This window comes from Eptatretus burgeri, chromosome 7, assembly GCF_056783735.1.
Source record: "Eptatretus burgeri isolate ZD-2024b chromosome 7, Ebu_testis_v1, whole genome shotgun sequence".
Lineage (NCBI taxonomy): Eukaryota > Metazoa > Chordata > Myxini > Myxiniformes > Myxinidae > Eptatretus > Eptatretus burgeri.
In genome coordinates this window covers 61,241,035-61,260,274 of record NC_140967.1, presented here as the reverse complement: position 1 = coordinate 61,260,274, position 19,240 = coordinate 61,241,035, and the positions used below count along the sequence as shown (strand labels likewise).

Sequence of the window (19,240 nt, the reverse complement as noted above, 5' to 3'; positions counted from 1 at the left end):
CGAGAGAGAGAGACAGAGGAGGGACGAGAGACGAGAGAGAGAGAGACAGAGAGAGAGAGGAGGGACGAGAGACGAGAGAGAGAGACAGAGAGAGAGGAGGGACGAGAGACGAGAGAGAGAGAGAGAGGAGGGACGAGAGACGAGAGACGAGAGAGAGAGAGAGAGGAGGGACGAGAGACGAAAGACGAGAGACGAGAGACGAGAGACAGAGACAGAGACAGAGAGAGAGAGAGAGAGAGAGAGAGAGAGAGAGAGAGAGAGAGAGAGAGAGAGAGAGAGGAGGGACGAGAGACAGAGACAGAGAGAGAGGAGGGACGAGAGACGAGAGAGAGGAGGGACGAGAGACGAGAGAGAGGAGGGAGGAGAGACGAGAGACGAGAGAGAGAGAGAGGAGGGACGAGAGACGAGAGACGAGAGAGAGAGAGAGGAGGGACGAGAGACGAGAGACGAGAGACGAGAGAGAGAGAGAGGAGGGACGAGAGACGAGAGACGAGAGAGAGAGAGAGGAGGGACGAGAGACGAGAGACGAGAGAGAGAGAGAGGAGGGACGAGAGACGAGAGACGAGAGAGAGAGAGGAGGGACGAGAGACGAGAGAGAGAGAGAGAGGAGGGACGAGAGACGAGAGAGAGAGACAGAGGAGGGACGAGAGACGAGAGAGAGAGACAGAGAGAGGAGGGACGAGAGACGAGAGAGAGAGACAGAGAGAGAGGAGGGACGAGAGACGAGAGAGAGAGACAGAGAGAGAGGAGGGACGAGAGACGAGAGACGAGAGAGAGAGAGAGAGAGAGGACGAGAGACGAGAGAAGAGAGAGAGAGAGAGGAGGGACGAGAGACGAGAGACGAGAGAGAGAGAGGAGGGACGAGAGACGAGAGACGAGAGACGAGAGAGAGAGGAGGGACGAGAGACGAGAGACGAGAGAGAGAGAGAGAGAGAGAGAGGAGGGACGAGAGACGAGAGACGAGAGAGAGAGAGGAGGGACGAGAGACGAGAGACGAGAGAGAGAGAGAGAGGAGGGACGAGAGACGAGAGATGAGAGAGGAGGGACGAGAGACGAGAGATGAGAGAGGAGGGACGAGAGACGAGAGATGAGAGAGGAGGGACGAGAGACGAGAGAGAGAGAGAGGAGGGACGAGAGACGAGAGAGAGAGACAGAGGAGGGACGAGAGACGAGAGAGAGAGACAGAGAGAGAGGAGGGACGAGAGACGAGAGAGAGAGACAGAGAGAGAGGAGGGACGAGAGACGAGAGAGAGAGAGAGGAGGGACGAGAGACGAGAGACGAGAGACGAGAGACGAGAGACGAGAGAGAGAGGAGGGACGAGAGACGAGAGACGAGAGACGAGAGAGAGAGAGAGGAGGGACGAGAGACGAGAGACGAGAGACGAGAGAGAGAGAGAGAGAGAGAGAGAGGAGGGACGAGAGACGAGAGACGAGAGACGAGAGAGAGAGAGAGAGAGAGAGAGAGAGAGAGAGAGGAGGGACGAGAGACGAGAGACGAGAGACAGAGAGACGAGAGAGGAGGGACGAGAGACGAGAGACGAGAGAGAGAGAGAGAGAGAGAGGAGGGACGAGAGACGAGAGACGAGAGAGAGAGAGAGAGGAGGGACGAGAGACGAGAGACGAGAGAGAGAGAGAGGAGGGACGAGAGACGAGAGACGAGAGAGAGAGAGAGGAGGGACGAGAGACGAGAGACGAGAGAGAGAGAGAGGAGGGACGAGAGACGAGAGACGAGAGAGGAGGGACGAGAGACGAGAGATAGAGAGAGGAGGGACGAGAGACGAGAGAGAGAGAGAGAGAGAGGAGGGACGAGTGAAGACGGAGAGAGAGAGAGAGAGGGCTGACGGAGAGAGGAGGAGGGACGGAGAGAGGAGGAGGGACGGAGAGAGGAGGAGGGACGGAGAGAGGAGGAGGGACGGAGAGAGGAGGAGGGACGGAGAGAGGAGGAGGGACGGAGAGAGGAGGAGGGACGGAGAGAGGAGGAGGGACGGAGAGAGGAGGAGGGACGGAGAGAGGAGGAGGGACGGAGAGAGGAGGAGGGACGGAGAGAGAGAGGAGGGACGGAGGGAGAGAGGAGGGACGGAGGGAGAGAGGAGGGACGGAGGGAGAGAGGAGGGACGGAGGGAGAGAGGAGGGACGGAGGGAGAGAGGAGGGACGGAGGGAGAGAGGAGGGACGGAGGGAGAGAGGAGGGACGGAGGGAGAGAGGAGGGACGGAGGGAGAGAGGAGGGACGGAGGGAGAGAGGAGGGGGGAGAGAGGAGGGGGGAGAGAGGAGGGGGGAGAGAGGAGGGGGGAGAGAGGAGGGGGGAGAGAGGAGGGGGGAGAGAGGAGGGGGGAGAGAGGAGGGGGGAGAGAGGAGGGGGGAGAGAGGAGGGGGGGAGAGAGGAGGGGGGGAGAGAGGAGGGGGGAGAGAGGAGGGGGGAGAGAGGAGGGGGGAGAGAGGAGGGGGGAGAGAGGAGGGGGAGAGGAGGGGGAGAGGAGGGGGAGAGAGAGGAGGAGGGAGAGAGAGGAGGAGGGAGAGAGAGGAGGGGGGAGAGAGGAGGGGGAGAGAGGAGGGGGGAGAGAGGAGGGGGAGAGAGGAGGGGGAGAGAGGAGGGGGGGAGAGAGGAGGGGGGAGAGAGGAGGGGGGAGAGAGGAGGGGGAGAGAGAGGGGGGAGAGAGGAGGGGGGAGAGAGGAGGGGGGAGAGAGGAGGGGGGAGAGAGGAGGGGGGAGAGAGGAGGGAGGGAAGAGGGGGGAGAGGGGGGGAAGAGAGGGGCATCAATTCTTCTTCTTCGTTTGATACGACGTCACAATTGATGCTGGGGACCTGAGACTGCAGGCATGAAACTGCACATACGGGCCTGCACTAGTTCATTAAAATGCTTCAAATACGTCTTAATCATTTTTCTTAACCCTCAAAACGTACGTCGAGACATCTCATTTGTCAGGTTTGCATGCATAGTAACAAAGTTACAGCAGAAAATAGATTTTTTGGTAATGGTGGTAGCTAATTAGCATAATAAGATTTTTGGCATGTTATGAATTGTATTAGCATGTAGCTTTGATCTATTGCTCAAGGGACATTTCTCAGATGCGTACATGTGAACAATGTGCATTTATTTAAAATGGTATAGTAGTGCCTGTCCCAAGAAAGTGCCCCAAATTGTCAATTTGGCAGCCATTTTGTTTAAGCTATTTAGATGGTCAAAAACTCAAAATTCAGCTTGGGAACAGGGCTAGTCGAATTCAGCATACCTTAATTCTGTTAAAAAAGTCATGTGCCGAACTTTTACTAAAAAATGCTTCTCGGATGCACATTTCTCAGAAATACGTCTCGTCTATGGGCATATTCGTGGGATTTTTGATTTTTCCTCACGAATCGTGAACCACCGGGCACCTATCCCCCCTTTTTCCATTGAAACAATGCCCCACTATTCGCATATTTGCTATTTGCGGAATTTTCCAGGAACGTCTCCCCCGCGAATAGTGGGGTCCAACAATATCTGAATATTACCTGTTATATCCTCTCCCACCGAATGTGGTGCTATGCCATATATATTAACAGAAGGAATTAGGGTCCTCCCTCCCACCTTGAAACCCAGAATTATGAGTTTTATTTTAATTGCTTAAAACCGCCCCGGGCACACCCCGAGTACAACCAACCGTTTTGAACTCGTTCCATCCAACGGTTCAGGAGTGCATGCAAGTCAAACAAACAAACAAGACACTTCTCGAATGATAGTACGATTAATCTTAAACACATCCACTTATTCAGGTCATACCTTTTATCCAAACCTGATAGGAAAGATCAAATGACGAGCACGTGATCAGCCATGTCAGTTGACCAACCACATGATGTACAAACATTGATGTGGTGCAAAGATGAGATAAGGTCCAAAGAAAGAGATCCAGGTTGATAATGGAATAAGTGGGATTTGTACATTTCCATAATTATGGAGGACAATTAAGCGGAGAAATGCAAGTTAAGTTTTAAACGATTCTGCAGACATGTCCGAATCATTCAATCCTTATTTTACGAACATTGGCTCTTCCTTCACCAATAGCATCCCATCTACTAACACACTTTTTACTCATTATCTGCAAAACCACAATAGTTCTAAATTTTTCATAATCTCTCGACCACTTGGCATTTTTCTTCAATCTTTCTTTCCTTGGTGGATCTGTCCCTTCCCATCTTAAGGTCGCTAAAGTTATCCCCATCTTTAAATCTGGCAATGAACGGGACATTTATAACTACAGATGTATGTCCATTCTTCCTTGTTCTTCTAAAATACTGGAAAGACTTGTTTATAATCAGCTCTCCAAGTTTATCTCTAAATTCAACCAACATTTCAGTTTTTGTTCTCAACATCCCACTTGTGCAGCTAGTTGATAAACTCACCGGTGGAGTTTGTAACAAATTGTTTTCCGCTGGTGTTTTTATTGATCTATCGAAAGCCTTGGACACAATTTACCAGAGTATTCTCTGATCGAAGCTTGAATTTCATGGTATCAGGGGTGTTCCTCTGCAATGATTCGCTTCTTATCTCAGTAATGGTAAACAATTTACCACTGTTAATAACTGCGATTCCAGCTGGAAAGCCATTCCACACGGTGTTCGATCTACAGAGCTTCATCCATTGTCCTCTACTTGTTCTCCTGTTTATTTACGATATTTATCCTGTTCTCCTGTTTATTTACGTGTGAATGATTTATTCTTCTTCTTCTCTTTTTCTTTTGCAATTTATATTATTTGCACGTGATACCACCATTATATACTCCAATTCAAATTATGCTTCCTTGGTCAACACCTTAAAAACTCTGAACTCCCCAAATAAGGTCTCCCTGTGGTTCGAAGTGAATAATATTATTAAACCAAAATAAATCTAAGTATGATATACACTTTTTTTTCTAAATTTAATAAATACTCTGATAGCACAAACCTCATTGAAATTGATAATATCCCGGTTACTAGGATTCACTGAACCCAATTTTTGAGTCATCATCGATGATAACCTCACCTGGTCTGACCACATTTTCTCCATCACTAAAACGGACTCTCGCAACACAGGTGTGTTGTTGAGATCATGTTCATTTCCACCCTCTACTACCTGTGTATCAATCTGCAGCACACCAAGTCTTACCTTACCCATAATCTATTGCGACATCGTCTGGGCAATGGGCATGCACAAGTAACAATAAGCTTCATTCGCTCATTGTTGCTCAAAGAAGGGGCCGGAACGATCTGTACCTTCTCTCATCCTCAAGACCACACCGAACGCCTTTTCGTTACACTGAACACGACTTTAACTCTTTGTGATATGAAGGAATTACCCACAGGGAATTTTTACGTGCAAGTATCTCCATAAGATACTTCTTTGCACTTTTTCTTCATGCATGATACACAAATGTATCACAACAGATCCCACAACAATTCATTTTTTTTTACCATACACTCGCACATCATGCTCCGAAAAGAATACACTGGGATTGTACAATATGCTCCTCGTCTTTGGAATACTATTGACGGAGCAGTGAAAGCCCATTCGTCTGTAGACAGTTCCAAATCTTCATACAAGAACATCTTCATATCCCAATATGCAACACGTAAGACGATTACATCAGCTGTTCTCCAGATTGTTACTTTATCAACATTTTGTCCATCCTCTCACGAGATTTGAACAACTTAAATGCCTGTAGTTTGGTGGTTGTTGTGTGTGTGTGTGTGTGTGTGTGTGTGTGTGTGTGTGTGTGTGTGTGTGTGTGTGTGTGTGTGTGTGTGTGTGTGTGTGTGTGTGTGTGTGTGTGTGTGTGTGTGTGTGTGTGTGTGTGTGTGTGTGTGTGTGTGTGTGTGATATATATTAGCGGTACCCATGCACATGCACGGGATAGCAGTACAACACAGCTGGTAGCAGATGACAGACCGTACACGGGGAATGACAAAAAATACGTATTGTGCAAAATGCAAGTGGTACTATGGAACGCCAAGACTTCCCAAACATTGTCGACATGTCCGCTAAGTACCACAGCAATTTCATAGGGATCGTGTGACGGCGAGCTGAGTTTTTAGTGTGCAAGCTTGGTATTATATTCGAGATAGATATATATATATATATATTAAAAATATGTTTGGTGATTGTTGTGTGTGTGTGTATAATATGTAATTAATATATATATATATATATATATATATATATTATATGTTTGGTGGTTGTGTGTGTGTGTGTGTGTGTGTGTGTGTGTGTGTGTGTGTGTGTGTGTGTGTGTGTGTGTGTGTGTGTGTGTGTGTGTGTGTGTGTGTGTGTGTGTGTGTGATATATTTAATGTTTGGTGGTTGTTGTGTATGTGTGTGTATAATATGCAATATATATATATATATATATATATATATATATATATATATATATATATATATATATATATATATATATATATATATATATATATATATATATATATACACACACACACACACACACACACACACACACACAACAACCACCAAACATTAAATATATTATACACACACACAACAACCACCAAACATACACATATACATATACAGTCAAAGCTCGTTACTATGCCACCCGTCGGGACCGAGCAAAAGTGGCATAGTAGCGAGAGTGGCATAGTAACGAGATTTTGTAAAAACGGCCTTATTTTCTCAAGTTACCCATCTGTAGTTAATTTTTAGACAAAATTTATTCCAGCGAGTAAAAGGCATGACTGTTGTATAAGCTAAGCGGACGGAGAACATACACACACTAACAGAGTTCACACACTAACATATGGCATGGTGAGAAATTCACGACACACAAAGCTTTCAAGAATCGTCGGCTGGCGCATCTTCTTTCGGCGGATCTCGTGCATCTCGTTGTCTAGCCGATCGCACGCTTGCATCACACCGGGCTTCCCGCTTCTCTGCTGCATGAACTTCCGGACGGTGCTACAAGCGCGCTGGGCTTCCTCGAACGGAACGATTTCCTCCTCGACAGTTACCTCGTCATCTTCGCCTTCCACCGGCTCCTCACTGCACAGAATCTCCTCCGCAATCTCCTCCAGCGTGAAATACCCGCCAGTCGCGAGGCACTCGTCGGCTTCGAGAAAGTCAGACAGCTCGATCTCCTCGTTCTCGTGCATCTTTTCCTCGGCAGGCAGAGCTTCCCAGATGTCGGGCAGCTCCGCATCCTGTGGCTCAGTTTGGATCTCCTCTTCGATGAACTTGGCCTTCGCGAAACAGTTCCTGATCGTCGACTTGCCGACCTGCTCCCAAGCACGCCGGGCGACGTGTAGAGCGTTGAGCAACGTGAACTTGAACTCCTTTCCCTCGTCTATGGCCTCAAGCCGGCGGCATAGCAGGAGCTTCTTGTAGTGGTGCTTGAGGTTCTCTATGATTCCCTGATCCATTGGTTGCGAATTGGCTGTCGTGTTGGGTGGGAAGAAGACCAGTTGGATGTTGTTCAGCTCGAGCTCGGGAGGGTGGCCAGAGAAGTTATCGAGACAGACCAGCACTCTGCGTCCCTGCTGGCCGAGTCATCCGTCCCACGCACGCAACATCTCCTCGAAAAGCTCCGCCGTCATCCACGCCTTCGAGTTCGCCTTGTACTTGACCGGGATCTCTTTGTTCTTGAAGGCACGGGGTTTCTTGGAATTGCCAATCACCAGAAGAGGGAACTTCTCGCTGCCGCTCATGTTTGCCCCAACCAGAAGAGTGATCCTTTGCTTGCTTTTCTTTCCTCCAGTACACCGCTCTCCCCTGAAAGCCATGGTCTTGTTCGGAAGCAGCTGCCAGAAGAGTCCAGTCTCGTCAGGTTGAAGGCGTCGTCTGCGGAGAACTGCCCGAGTAAGGGCCGGAGAACCTGTTGTTGCCACTCAAGAAGGGATTGCGAATCCACCGCTCCAGCTTCGCCCTGCACTGTCTTGAACGTGATGCCGTGGCGCTTCTTGAAATTGCCCAACCAACCGTCGCTCGCCATGAAGTCTGGGATGTGCATCAGCTCGGCCAGTTTCATCGCCTTCTTGATCAGATCGCCGCTGACAGGCACATTCTGTCCTCTTGATTGCTTCAGCCACATGAGCACTCCCTCATCAAGCTTCGGGTCGTGAGCCTGCGTCAACTTCATGCGCTTCGATGGAAATCCAGCTTTGATTGCAGCCTCGATTGCATCCTTCTTGCTGAGAATGCCCTTCACGGTGGTTCTCTTAACTTCGACGCCCCATTTCTTGCTAATGTCCCTGGCCAACTTGGACTGATTCGGCTCCTTCTTCGCGGCATCGATGATCTCCTTCTTCTCCTTCAGCGTAAAGTCGGTTCGCTTGCGTTTCTGAGCTGACATTATGGGCTGAATTTGAAAAAAAATGATGTCACTGTTGTACGTGTGCCTGCGTGTCTGTGTGTGTGCTCGCGCTTTTTTGTGTCTCGTTGTGCGTGTTGTGATTGGCTTGTTGTGGCTGGCATCGGGGAGAAGAATCGCTTGTTTTGACACAGCCTGACTATGCGCGTACGTATTGAGTTATGTTGTGCGCAGCTGGACTGTAGTTCGTCGCTTCGCCTTTGGACGTGAGTGTGATAATCGAGCACTGCGCAATACAGACTTTTTCACGACTCGTGCCTTTTAACAGTCACACAGTAGTGGCATGGTAGCGAGAGTAGGGGGTGGCATAGTAAATTTATTTTGTATTGAATTTTGTCGGGACCGAGCAAAAGTGGTATAATACTGAGAGTGGCATAGAAGCGAGGTGGCATAGCAACGAGCTTTGACTGTATATATATATATATATATATATATATATATATATATATATATATATATATATATACATATATATACATACATATATATACATACACACACACACACATCATTATTTTTTAATTTGTAGAGAGGATGAAAAATGAAATTCATGAAACGAACAGGTAAGCACATTTTCATGCAATTATTACGATTCACGTAAAATCTGTCGGCGAGTCAAAAACTCGACATCAATAAGATGAATCACAGGTACGTTTTGTGTTGAGAATGTCTGAGGTGAAAAACAACACATTGACATTTGTTTTCGTAAACAAACAAACAAAAATTCCCAAAGAGCACACCGTAGCAATCGCCATTCATGATAAAGATATTACAAACCGTGAGGTAAAAAGTATAAACTTACGCGTTTGTGTTCCATCTTGGAGGGAGATCCGCCGGACCTCTTGTTGCACCTCTGAAGACTCAGGAAAAACGGCCGAACGCTCGCGCCAGTTATGGGGGCGGAGTTTCGCTCCCTGCTGAGGGCGTGGCCTCGAACGCAAGGGACCAATGAGAGAGAAGCGGTACTCACGCTCGTGACCCACACGTGCGCAAAATGTTGCAATAACGCTCCAAACGTTCACACGTCATCGTCGGTGCACAAACTCCACGTTACCTGCGTACGTACATCGTGTACCATAAGTACTCCACCTCAGAATGAATGTTTTTGATGCTGAGCAGGAACGTTACGATGGAAACATAACACGACGTACCGATGGGGTATTATTTAACACAATTATACAACACAAATGTATAATTAAGGGATAAGTGCATGCTCTCTGATTTGAACACCTGTAACATGTCGTAGCAATCTGCAAACACTTGTTTGTTGTGCTTTCCTTGCGATTGTTGATACTGTACTGAGTTGACCTCGTTGTTGTGCAGATGTCCATGTCCTGCAATAATTCCCATGAACAACGAAACGAGTAATTCGGTTCAGATACACGAACTCCATGTGGTTTTTTTTTTTACTGATATATTCAAACCTCTTGGAAGACCTTATTGTGCCTTTATATCACAACGACATTCGTAGACAATGGACAAATCAACATAAAAATTATTATTAATATTTTTGTTATTAATTGAAATTGATAATATCCCGGTATAATGACATTGATTATAATTAATAATAATATGTTATTAATGAAATTAATAAAAAAAATATTAATATTGTTAATAATTATAATTAATTATCAATAATTTTTTTTCAGTGTCACTGGCACACAACCGTTGTTTATATGTTTGGAGTAAATAACGACATTTTCACTGCCCGACGATATGGGATTTCAACCTCCATGGGTTGTTGCCTCATTAACTGTTCGGAGTGGGGGAAAGAACAAGCATGCGCTGATTGAACGTTACAATTTAACCGGCAGAGCCGGCCCGTCAATTTCACTGGCAGAGCCGGCCCGTCAATTTCACCGGCAGAGCTGGCCCGTCAGTCTACCCGGCAGAGCCGGCCCGTCAATCTAACCGGCAGAGCCGACCCGTCAATTTAACCGGCAGAGCCGCCCCGTCAATTTAACCGGCAGACCCGCCCCGTCAATTTAACCGGCAGAGCCGACCCGTCAATTTAACCGGCAGAGCCGGCCCGTCAATCTAACTGGCAGAGCCGACCCGTCAATTTAACCGGCAGACCCGCCCCGTCAATTTAACCGGCAGACCCGGCCCGTCAATTTAACCGGCAGAGCCGACCCGTCAATTTAACCGTCAGAGCCGACCCGTCAATTTAACCGGCAGAGCCGACCCGTCAATTTAACTGGCGGAGCCGACCCGTCATTTTAACCGGCGGAGCCGACCCCCCGTCAATTTAACACCTCCCCCCGTCAATTTAACCGGCAGAGCCGACCCGTCGTTTCGCTGACGGCCCAATTAGTCGTCCTGTTTGCCAAAAATTGCTATATTACTCACTTTGGCATCGGTTTGCGGACTCCAAACAGCCTCTGTGGCCGCATATCCCGTGCCACTTCCCTCACAAAGTTGTTTCTATATCCCCTGAGTTCGAAGTCTGAAGCTTCCACCTCCTCTCACACCACCTCCTCACCCGGCTACACGTCCCTTACTGCTATAAATGTCACACACGATGACGTTTGGGCTTTGACAGGCCGTGCGAAGGAAAGGAAGACAAATTTACCTGTGTGAAGAGTATACCTGGTGTTGGCTTAATGGTTAGGGTGGTGGGCTTGGGATCCTTGGGTCCTGAGTTCAAATCCCACTCAGCTGTTGAATTAATACCAGGTAGGGCTAACTCTGCCTGTCATCCTTCCGAGGTCGGCAAAATGAGTGCCAACTTGCTGGTATCCTGTGTCGGAGTGGTGACCCGTCCAGGATTGTGTCCAATAGCCAAGGAGACTACTTAGACAGCACCAACGCTCTGCACAGAGAATGGTCCCATTGGATGGATGGATGGATGGATGGACGGATAGTGAAAAGTGCTTTAACCTCAGCGTTGCCCAGATAAAAAAAGAAAATTGTAATACCCTCTGCCACCACCACCACCACCACCACCAGGTATCGTGCTACACAGTACATATTTACATCGAGAATAGCCTTTGTTACCAGACACACAGACACAGACACACAGTTGGATTTGTACCTCGAGTTTGGAGTTTGTAACTTAAAAGATGTGGCCATGCATATGACAGAGACAGAGACAGAATGGCGTTTATATACATAGATGAGAACAGACGTTTGCAGGGAGGCCTTTGTCTCTGTCTCTGGTGAAGATGTACACAAAACTTCACCTTTGGTGCTTTTCCATTGTCCTCTCTGTGGAGGACACCACCTTGATTTTTACTTCAACGTGGGTCTGTTGTAATTTTATTCCACTGATCATTAATTTACCTCCTTCATGAGGCTGTGGGATGAATTCTTATGAGAAGGTTCAATTGTTGAACAATAACTTATGTAACTGTGTAAAGACAGCACAGGAAAAATCCCTCCTGCAGTACTGACAATGTGTCGGCTCTTCCATAAAAAAAAATGCTGTGGGTGGAGCCTGGAGGTCTTTAGCCATAGCATCAGTCAAGTGGCTGTTAAATGCTCAGCATAATCTTGTTCTCCAATGTGAAGACCTCCTCTGCCATCGGAAAAATGAAAAACAAAAGGACAGTTGGAGAGGGAGTTGAGGACTTGGAGTGGAGTGGGGTAGGAGGTGTGGAGTTGAGCACTTGATGTTGGGGTGGGGAGTTGAGGACTTGTGGTTGAGATGGAGTTGAGGACTTGTGGTTGGGGGGGGAGTTGAGGATTTGTGGTTGAGATGGAGCTGAGGACTTGTGGTTGTGGGAGGGTTGTTGAGGACTTGGGATTAAGGGAGATGTTGAGGACTTGGGGTCAGGGTTGATTTAATCACGCAACTATTCTTTGCATATTGTTGAAGTTATAGTTTACATTACCAAGGAATTTCTCTGCCACAAAAGGTGGAAGGAGGTTATGTTTTCACCCCTGTCTGTCTGTCTGTTTGTGTGCAGGATATCTCAAAAAGTTGTGGACAGATTCAGACAAAATTTGCTGGACAGGTTGGGTGTGTGACAAGGAGGAATTGATTAGATTTCGGTGAAGATCCAGATCCGGATATGAGAATTTTTAGGTGATTCTTCACCATTGAGAGATTGGGCCAAAAACTATGCAAAGCATGATATCTCAAAAAAGTTGTGGACAAGTTATGACAAAACGAGATGGATGAGTTGGTTAGGTGACGAGAACAAGCCGATTCGATCTGGGTGAATGTCCGGATCCAGATCCGGCCTATCAGTGGGTACGCATAACTGTTCATTTACGTAAACTGAACTGTTTACAAAACGCAAACTGTTCAGCCTGGCAGAGATACGTGCTCTAACGAATGCTGTTCTAGTTTTGGCCTGTGATACTTTCAAGTTCTCTCTTGCTATTTGACATACCTTTGCCAGCTTATGCCTGAAATTAGACACATAGTCCAGCAAATTTAACTGTGACTTCTCATGAGCCACTGTTCCTTCAAAAGCTTCAATGGTTTTCACACCATGTGTCCAAAAACTTGTTCAAGGGACTGATTCCCAACGACTTCTGAACTGACTCTCTGGCAGCAAACAATAGTGCACACCTTCATCCGAATCCTTCTTTCAATACAATATAAAACAATCAAACGTATTGTTGAAAAGTTGAGAGACACTGAAAGTGTGCCAGACCATATTAAAGGGCATTGCGGTCAAAAACATTCAGTGAGAACACCCGACAAGACAAGAACTGTAAGAAAAGCTTTGCAACTGTAAGAGAAGCCAGTAAGTTCTAATCATGTTTTTCAACGACTGGTGGAACCTTTCTAAAGTACCTTGTGACTCAGGATGGTAAATACTTAACTGAACCTGTTTCACTCCCAACTGGTGCAAAAAACCTGTTGGGGAAATTTTGAAATGAAATTTGATCCCTGATTCGACTGTATGACCTGAGGCAGGCCAACAAGGATGAATAACTTAACGACCCCATGAGCAATGTTTGAGGCTGCAATTTTTTTCTGAGAGATATCACCTCTGGGAACTAAAGTGGAAGCACACATAATCATCACCATGTATTGATTACCTGACTTAGTCTTGGATAAGGGATTTACAAAACTCCGCAAACATCACGTCGAAAACCTGGCCCAAAGAAATGTGTCAAAATTTCGTCATATATTATGTTCACCCCGAGGTGACCTGCCAATGATGTCTCGTGCGCCAAACTCAAGATTTCATTACGTTGCGGTTGCGGAACCACAATTTGATAATGGACCTTCCATTCATCATTCACTGGAACATCAAGTGGTCTCCATTTCCTCAATAAGACACCATTTTTCTTAATGTAACAAACTGGGACTTTGGTAACATCCTCCTCTGTGAGGACTCCATTAGCTCGCTTTGAACACCGAGTCAAACTGAGAACACTGAGAACATTTAGAACACTAAGCATCTCAGCATCTTTCATTTGCCCTTCCAAAAGTCTCTCTCGTGTGAGACCAGATCGTTCTAATGCCTTCCCAGACTTTTCTGTCTAGTTACAAGATTTGTCGTCTGGTCCTAGAACATGACTATCACCAGTTTCACAAGCATCAAACTTCAGAAAGTATTCACACCTCTCGACTTTTGTCACATTTTGTTGTGTTACAGCCTCAATGTAAAATGGATCAAATTAAAAAATTTTGCCATTAATTTACACAAAATGCCCCATAATGACAAAGTGAAAACTTGTTTGAATAATTTTTTTTACAAATTTATTAAAAATGTAAAGCTGAAATGTCTCGTGTCAATAAATGTTCAACCCCTTTGCTATGACACTCCAAATTGAGCTCAGGTGCATCCAATTACCTTTGATCATCCTTGAGATGTCTCTACAACTTGATTGGAGCCCACCTGTGGCCAACTCCATTCATTGGACATGATTAAGAAAGAAACACACCTTTCTAATATAAGGTCCCACAGTTGACAGTGCATCGTATGTGAACTTTCTACCATACAGATAGACGCGCCAGTGTTCGCATGCATAGATGCGTGCTAGTGCTTCACGTTCCCCTGCGGAGTACTTGCGTTCTGTCTCTGAAAGTGTGTGAGATGCGAGATGCCACAGATCATTCGCTACCTGTGATCCATTGTGAAAGTACTGCTCCCACTGCCATACCTGACGCATCTGTCGTGACGGTCTTCTTTGCATTAGGATCAAAATGTGCGAGGACTGGAGGAGATGTGACCTTCTCCTTCAGCGTGACAAATGCATGTTGCTGGGTATGAGTCCATTCCCAGGGCACATCCTTGTGCAGTCATTTACGAAGAGGTTCAGCGATCTCTGCGAAGTTGGGTACAAACTTGAGTTCGAGGTTGATAGTCCCGAGGAATGATGCAAGCTCTTTTGCCTTTGACGGAGTAGGAAGAGTCCTAACTGATTCGATGTTGTCCTGTATTGGGTACACCTCATTAGCAGTCACATGATATCCTAAGAAGTCAATCTCTGATGCTGCAAAGGTACACTTTCCCCTCATTCAGCGTTGTTGTGTTTCGCGAGTTGTGACATCACTTCATCCAGCCGCTGATCATGTTCTGCTTTGTCTTTCGAATAGATGACGACGTCATCAAGGAGATTGAGAGTTCCCTCAATACCAGACAGGACTGAAGAGACGATCTTCTGATACGCACTTGGTGAAGAACAGAGGCCGTATGGCATTCTACGACACTGGAACATACCTTCATGAGTCACGAATGCAGTCAAATGTCTGCTGTGCTTTGCTAGAGGTACCTGTAGGTAGCTTCTCCTTCGATCTAGCTTTGTGAACACTGTTGAACGAAGCAGAAAGTTCATCGATCGTTGGAAGTGGGTATTTATCAGGAATAACAGCTTTATTCACTGACTTAAGATCAACACAAAGTTGTAACTCTCCATTCTTACGTCGTGCAATGACGGGATTTGACGCCCATGGAGACGAAGCAATACATTCAATGGTGCTCTCTGATTTAAGGCGTTTTAGCTCCTTAGAAACCTCTCCACGAACAGCGAAAGGTAGAGGTTTCAAAGGTTGAGATACAAGTGGAACCACAAGTTCCTGTTGCATTCCTGGTGATGAGCTTGCTGGAGATATATGAATCAGCTTAGAATCCATTATGGCTGGCTGATTCTATCTGGATAGCCAGAGCTGTAGCCTTCACTAAAATGAGTACATCATCCTCTATGAGCAACCGTTCCCGAATATGAGGAATTTAAGTCTTTTCCAGGAGCTGATCCCTGACGAGCTCCTCTGTTAAACCCCAAAATTACAGGTAGCAGCCAGTTCAGAAAGTGAAGCAACATATTGTTGGACAGGTTCACCATTTCCCTGGTAGCACTGACGGAATTTATACCGTTCAATCACATGACTCTTTTTCGGCCCAAAGTAGCTCTCAAGTGCACTCACCACATTTCCGAACGTGGAGGTATCGGCTGTTAGCTGAGTGAACACACGCTCCGCACAGACAACACTATTCGCTAAGTCGGAATCTGAACATCGACCACTTCGAATTTACAGGTGGTCAGACCGTCTCTACCAGTATGACTTTGACATAGAATACTTGGTGGGGTCCCGTAATCAAGTGTGCGGACATGCTCAGTCGTGTAACCCCAGTCGCGAACACCAAGAATGAGGTTATTAGTGAAGTTAATGCCTTTGTAAATACCGTTATTGCAAATGCAACCGCAAATTTAGTCACTCGTGATGAGCTCAAATCAAAATTTCAACAGGATGAAATTCTGCAAAAACTGTGCAAATTCCTCCAAACAGACTGGCCTCAACAAATCACAAAGGAGCTACTACCCCACTACAGGATTCAACATGAGCTATCAATCTTTGATGAGGGTTGTCTTGTCCGTGGCACCCGTGCGGTGATCCCAAATGAACTACAGCAGCCAGTGATGCATCTCACTCATGAGGGACATCCTGTGATCGTCAAAATGAAACAAATGTCGCGATTCAGTTTGGTGGCCGGGTATTGACACATGCATTGAACAGTTTGTGAAGAATTGGGAAGCATGCGTTCTCAGCGAGAAAACAGGAGATCCACGTCCTGCTCCTCTTCAGCCAAGATTATGGCAGGAGAAACCGTGGAAACAGCTACAGGTGGACATCTTCGGTGAGGTTTGAGTTGCACCTCACAACCAGAAGTACTTAATCATAGTCCATGATCTTCACAGCAAATGGCCTTTTATTGTGGCTACTAGTTTGATTACAACTTTGTCCATTATCAGCATCCTGGACAAGATGTTTATGAGATGAGGGCTTGCGGAATCAATTACGACAGACAACGCAACTCAATTTACATCTGAGGAATTCAAACAATACCTCAAGGACAATGGCATCGAACATCATCTAAGTACACGGTATAATCCGCAGAGTAACAGTGGGGCGGAGAGGTTCAACAGTCATTGGAGAGCATAAAAGCTAGTCTTGCTGATGGACAGACATTTGATCAGGCTACTCATACTCTGTTGCGCTCATATCGCTCTACGCCTCATTCGTTAACCGGTAAGATGCCCGCGGAGCTAATGATAGGGCGTAACTTGTGCCTGCCACTTAATCTCCTCAAACCACCTACATTGGCAGATGCAAAGATTGAAGTGATGGCATAGTCTATTGCAAAACGACAGCAGAAAATGAAGGAATATGCAGACAAGTGGTTGAGAGCAAAGTCTCCTTCATTTGCAGTGGGCCAATGGATCAGAGTGAAACACCACAACTGCACACATAAACTTGCGACTTCACTATCACCTCCCCAACAGACCTTGCAGCAACTGGGTCATCATAGCTACCGACTCGGAGATGGCACAAAGTGGAATGCACGACGTTTGGTAACACCAAACCTCCAAGAGGCAGAGAATGATGCCAACTGCCTCTTCTTTCCACAAAATATTCACGATGAGGATTAATCTTAGCATTGCAATGATTCAGCTGAGCTACAACCTGTCGGACGCAAATCTGGTTGCATTTGGAAGCCTCCTCAATACTCGAGAGATGACCAGTGTAGATAAAGTTCATAATCCATGAATATGGTGCAACCTTCCTCAAAATGAACTTTAAATTTTTGATCACAAATGATAGAAAATGTTGGTCTCAGTTTTGGGTTCAGATTGTGGATCTTGGATTTTGAAATGGATAATGGGTTTATTTTAGAATGGGGGAAAATATGTTATGTTGTATGAAAGTGATTGTGGCTCTGGGGGAGGGGCTTCTTCTGACTACGAGCTACAGGGGGCCCTCAAAGGTAGTGTTAAAAAAAACAACCTCACACACATTGTCAGAGTTGAGAAATAACATCAGACAGGAAATCAGACGCATACCAGCTCCAGTTTTCACCCAAGTTATCACCAACTTCAGTGTCCGTGTGGCAGCTGTCATTCTGGCATGTGGTGCTTAGATTGAGCACTTCATCAACTACCACTGATATTGCTCCTTATTGCTTGTCCAAGCATTTATTTGCTATAATAAACAAGCATTTAACTAATCCTATGTATTATTAGACAAAAACAAACAAAATCGACCAGTAATAAAAAAATATTGTAGTTAAATAAAAAGTTGCACATCATTTTGGACCACCCTGTATATACAGATTGTGGACAAAAAAATGCAACACCAATGTAAAGTCACTGTGAGATGGAGATGAAAAACGCTGTTTCAGGCGTTGTTTCAGAATATCCCATAAATGCTCGATTGGGTTCAGATCGGTGACTGTGAAGGCGATGACATGGATAACATCAGTGTCATTCTCATCAAACCAATTGGCCACCATGTGGATTGGTGCATTGTCATCCTGGAAGACACCACTCCCAGCAGGAAAGAAATGCTGCAACATGGAGTGAAGATGGTCACTCAATACCAAGTAGCGATTGGCATTGACCTTGCATTCTAAGGAAAGGACTGCACCTAAACCATGCCAAGAAAATTCACCCCACAACATTACAAAACCAACAGAACCCTTCACTGTTGGAGCCATGCACTCAGGGTTGTAGAGTTCTTTAAGTTAGCACCACATTTGCACTCGTTTATTTGTTGAGAACATGGTGAAGGATGATTAATCTGACCACATCACATTTCTCCACTGCTCAGTAATCCATTGCTTGTGCTCTTTGCACCACTGTATTCACAAATGTGCTTTGGCAAGTGTAATGAGCGGTTTGTGCACTGCAACCTGACCAAGGTATCCCACACTGTAGAGTTCTTGGTGAACTGTTTTTGATGAAACTGGCTGCTCACACCCCAAGTTGAAATTTACAGTCAATTGATCTGCAGTTGCTCACCTGCTTTGCCTTACACTTAAAATTAATGAATGGATATCACGATCCTGGGGAAAGTGCTTCCACTTACTGTTGCCCTTTGTTGATGATGTCTTTCCCTCGGAGTTCCATGTCAACATCACCTTAGATACCGTTGCTCGTGAAATATCAGCAAGTTTAGCTGCCTTTGCCACTGAAGCTCCTGCCAAACACACTCCAACAATCACTCCTCTTTCAAAGTCATTGTGGTCTCCTTTTGCAGCCATAATTATAGGCAACAAGGCCTGTGCAGCAATTTTATACATGACCTGAAGCATGCTGGGATGTTATTTGCTTATTTAATGCATGGGCCACAACTGTGTGGAAGCCGTTACTTTCAATATACTTAGTGCCCCTCATTTACCCAGGTGTTTCCATTTTTTGGTCCGCTACCTGTATATGCCCCTCAAATCAAATTAACAATTTTCAACTCGTGACTTTCATAGAGATCTTGCAGCCCTTGAAGATGTAAGAGGGCTGTGCATGAGGCCCCTTGATGAGATTGGTTGTCCACCACCAATTTATAGCTTGCAGAGGCATCACATCACAAACACCATACAACGCAGTAAGCAGCCTCCAGAAATTCCACATCCTCCGAGATCAGGCAGTGTGTATACGAGCAGATTCTAACAATGAGAATAAAGATGGTGAACCATTAATTTGTGTACAGCTGGCAGGGTGGTTGAGTGG

General features: G+C 46.0%; 1 protein-coding gene across 1 annotated transcript in view; it reads right to left on the bottom strand.

Annotated features, from left to right (window-relative positions):
• LOC147023374 (short transient receptor potential channel 2-like) overlaps positions 1-9,361 on the bottom strand; it is a 92,224-nt gene extending 82,863 nt beyond the window's left edge. The window contains exon 1 of the mRNA XM_085888721.1: positions 9,135-9,361. Within this exon, the coding sequence (XP_085744847.1) occupies positions 9,135-9,149 (15 nt within the window). The 5' untranslated portion in view covers positions 9,150-9,361. The remainder of the gene's footprint in view (positions 1-9,134) is intronic.
• Between the last annotated feature and the right edge of the window lie 9,879 nt (positions 9,362-19,240).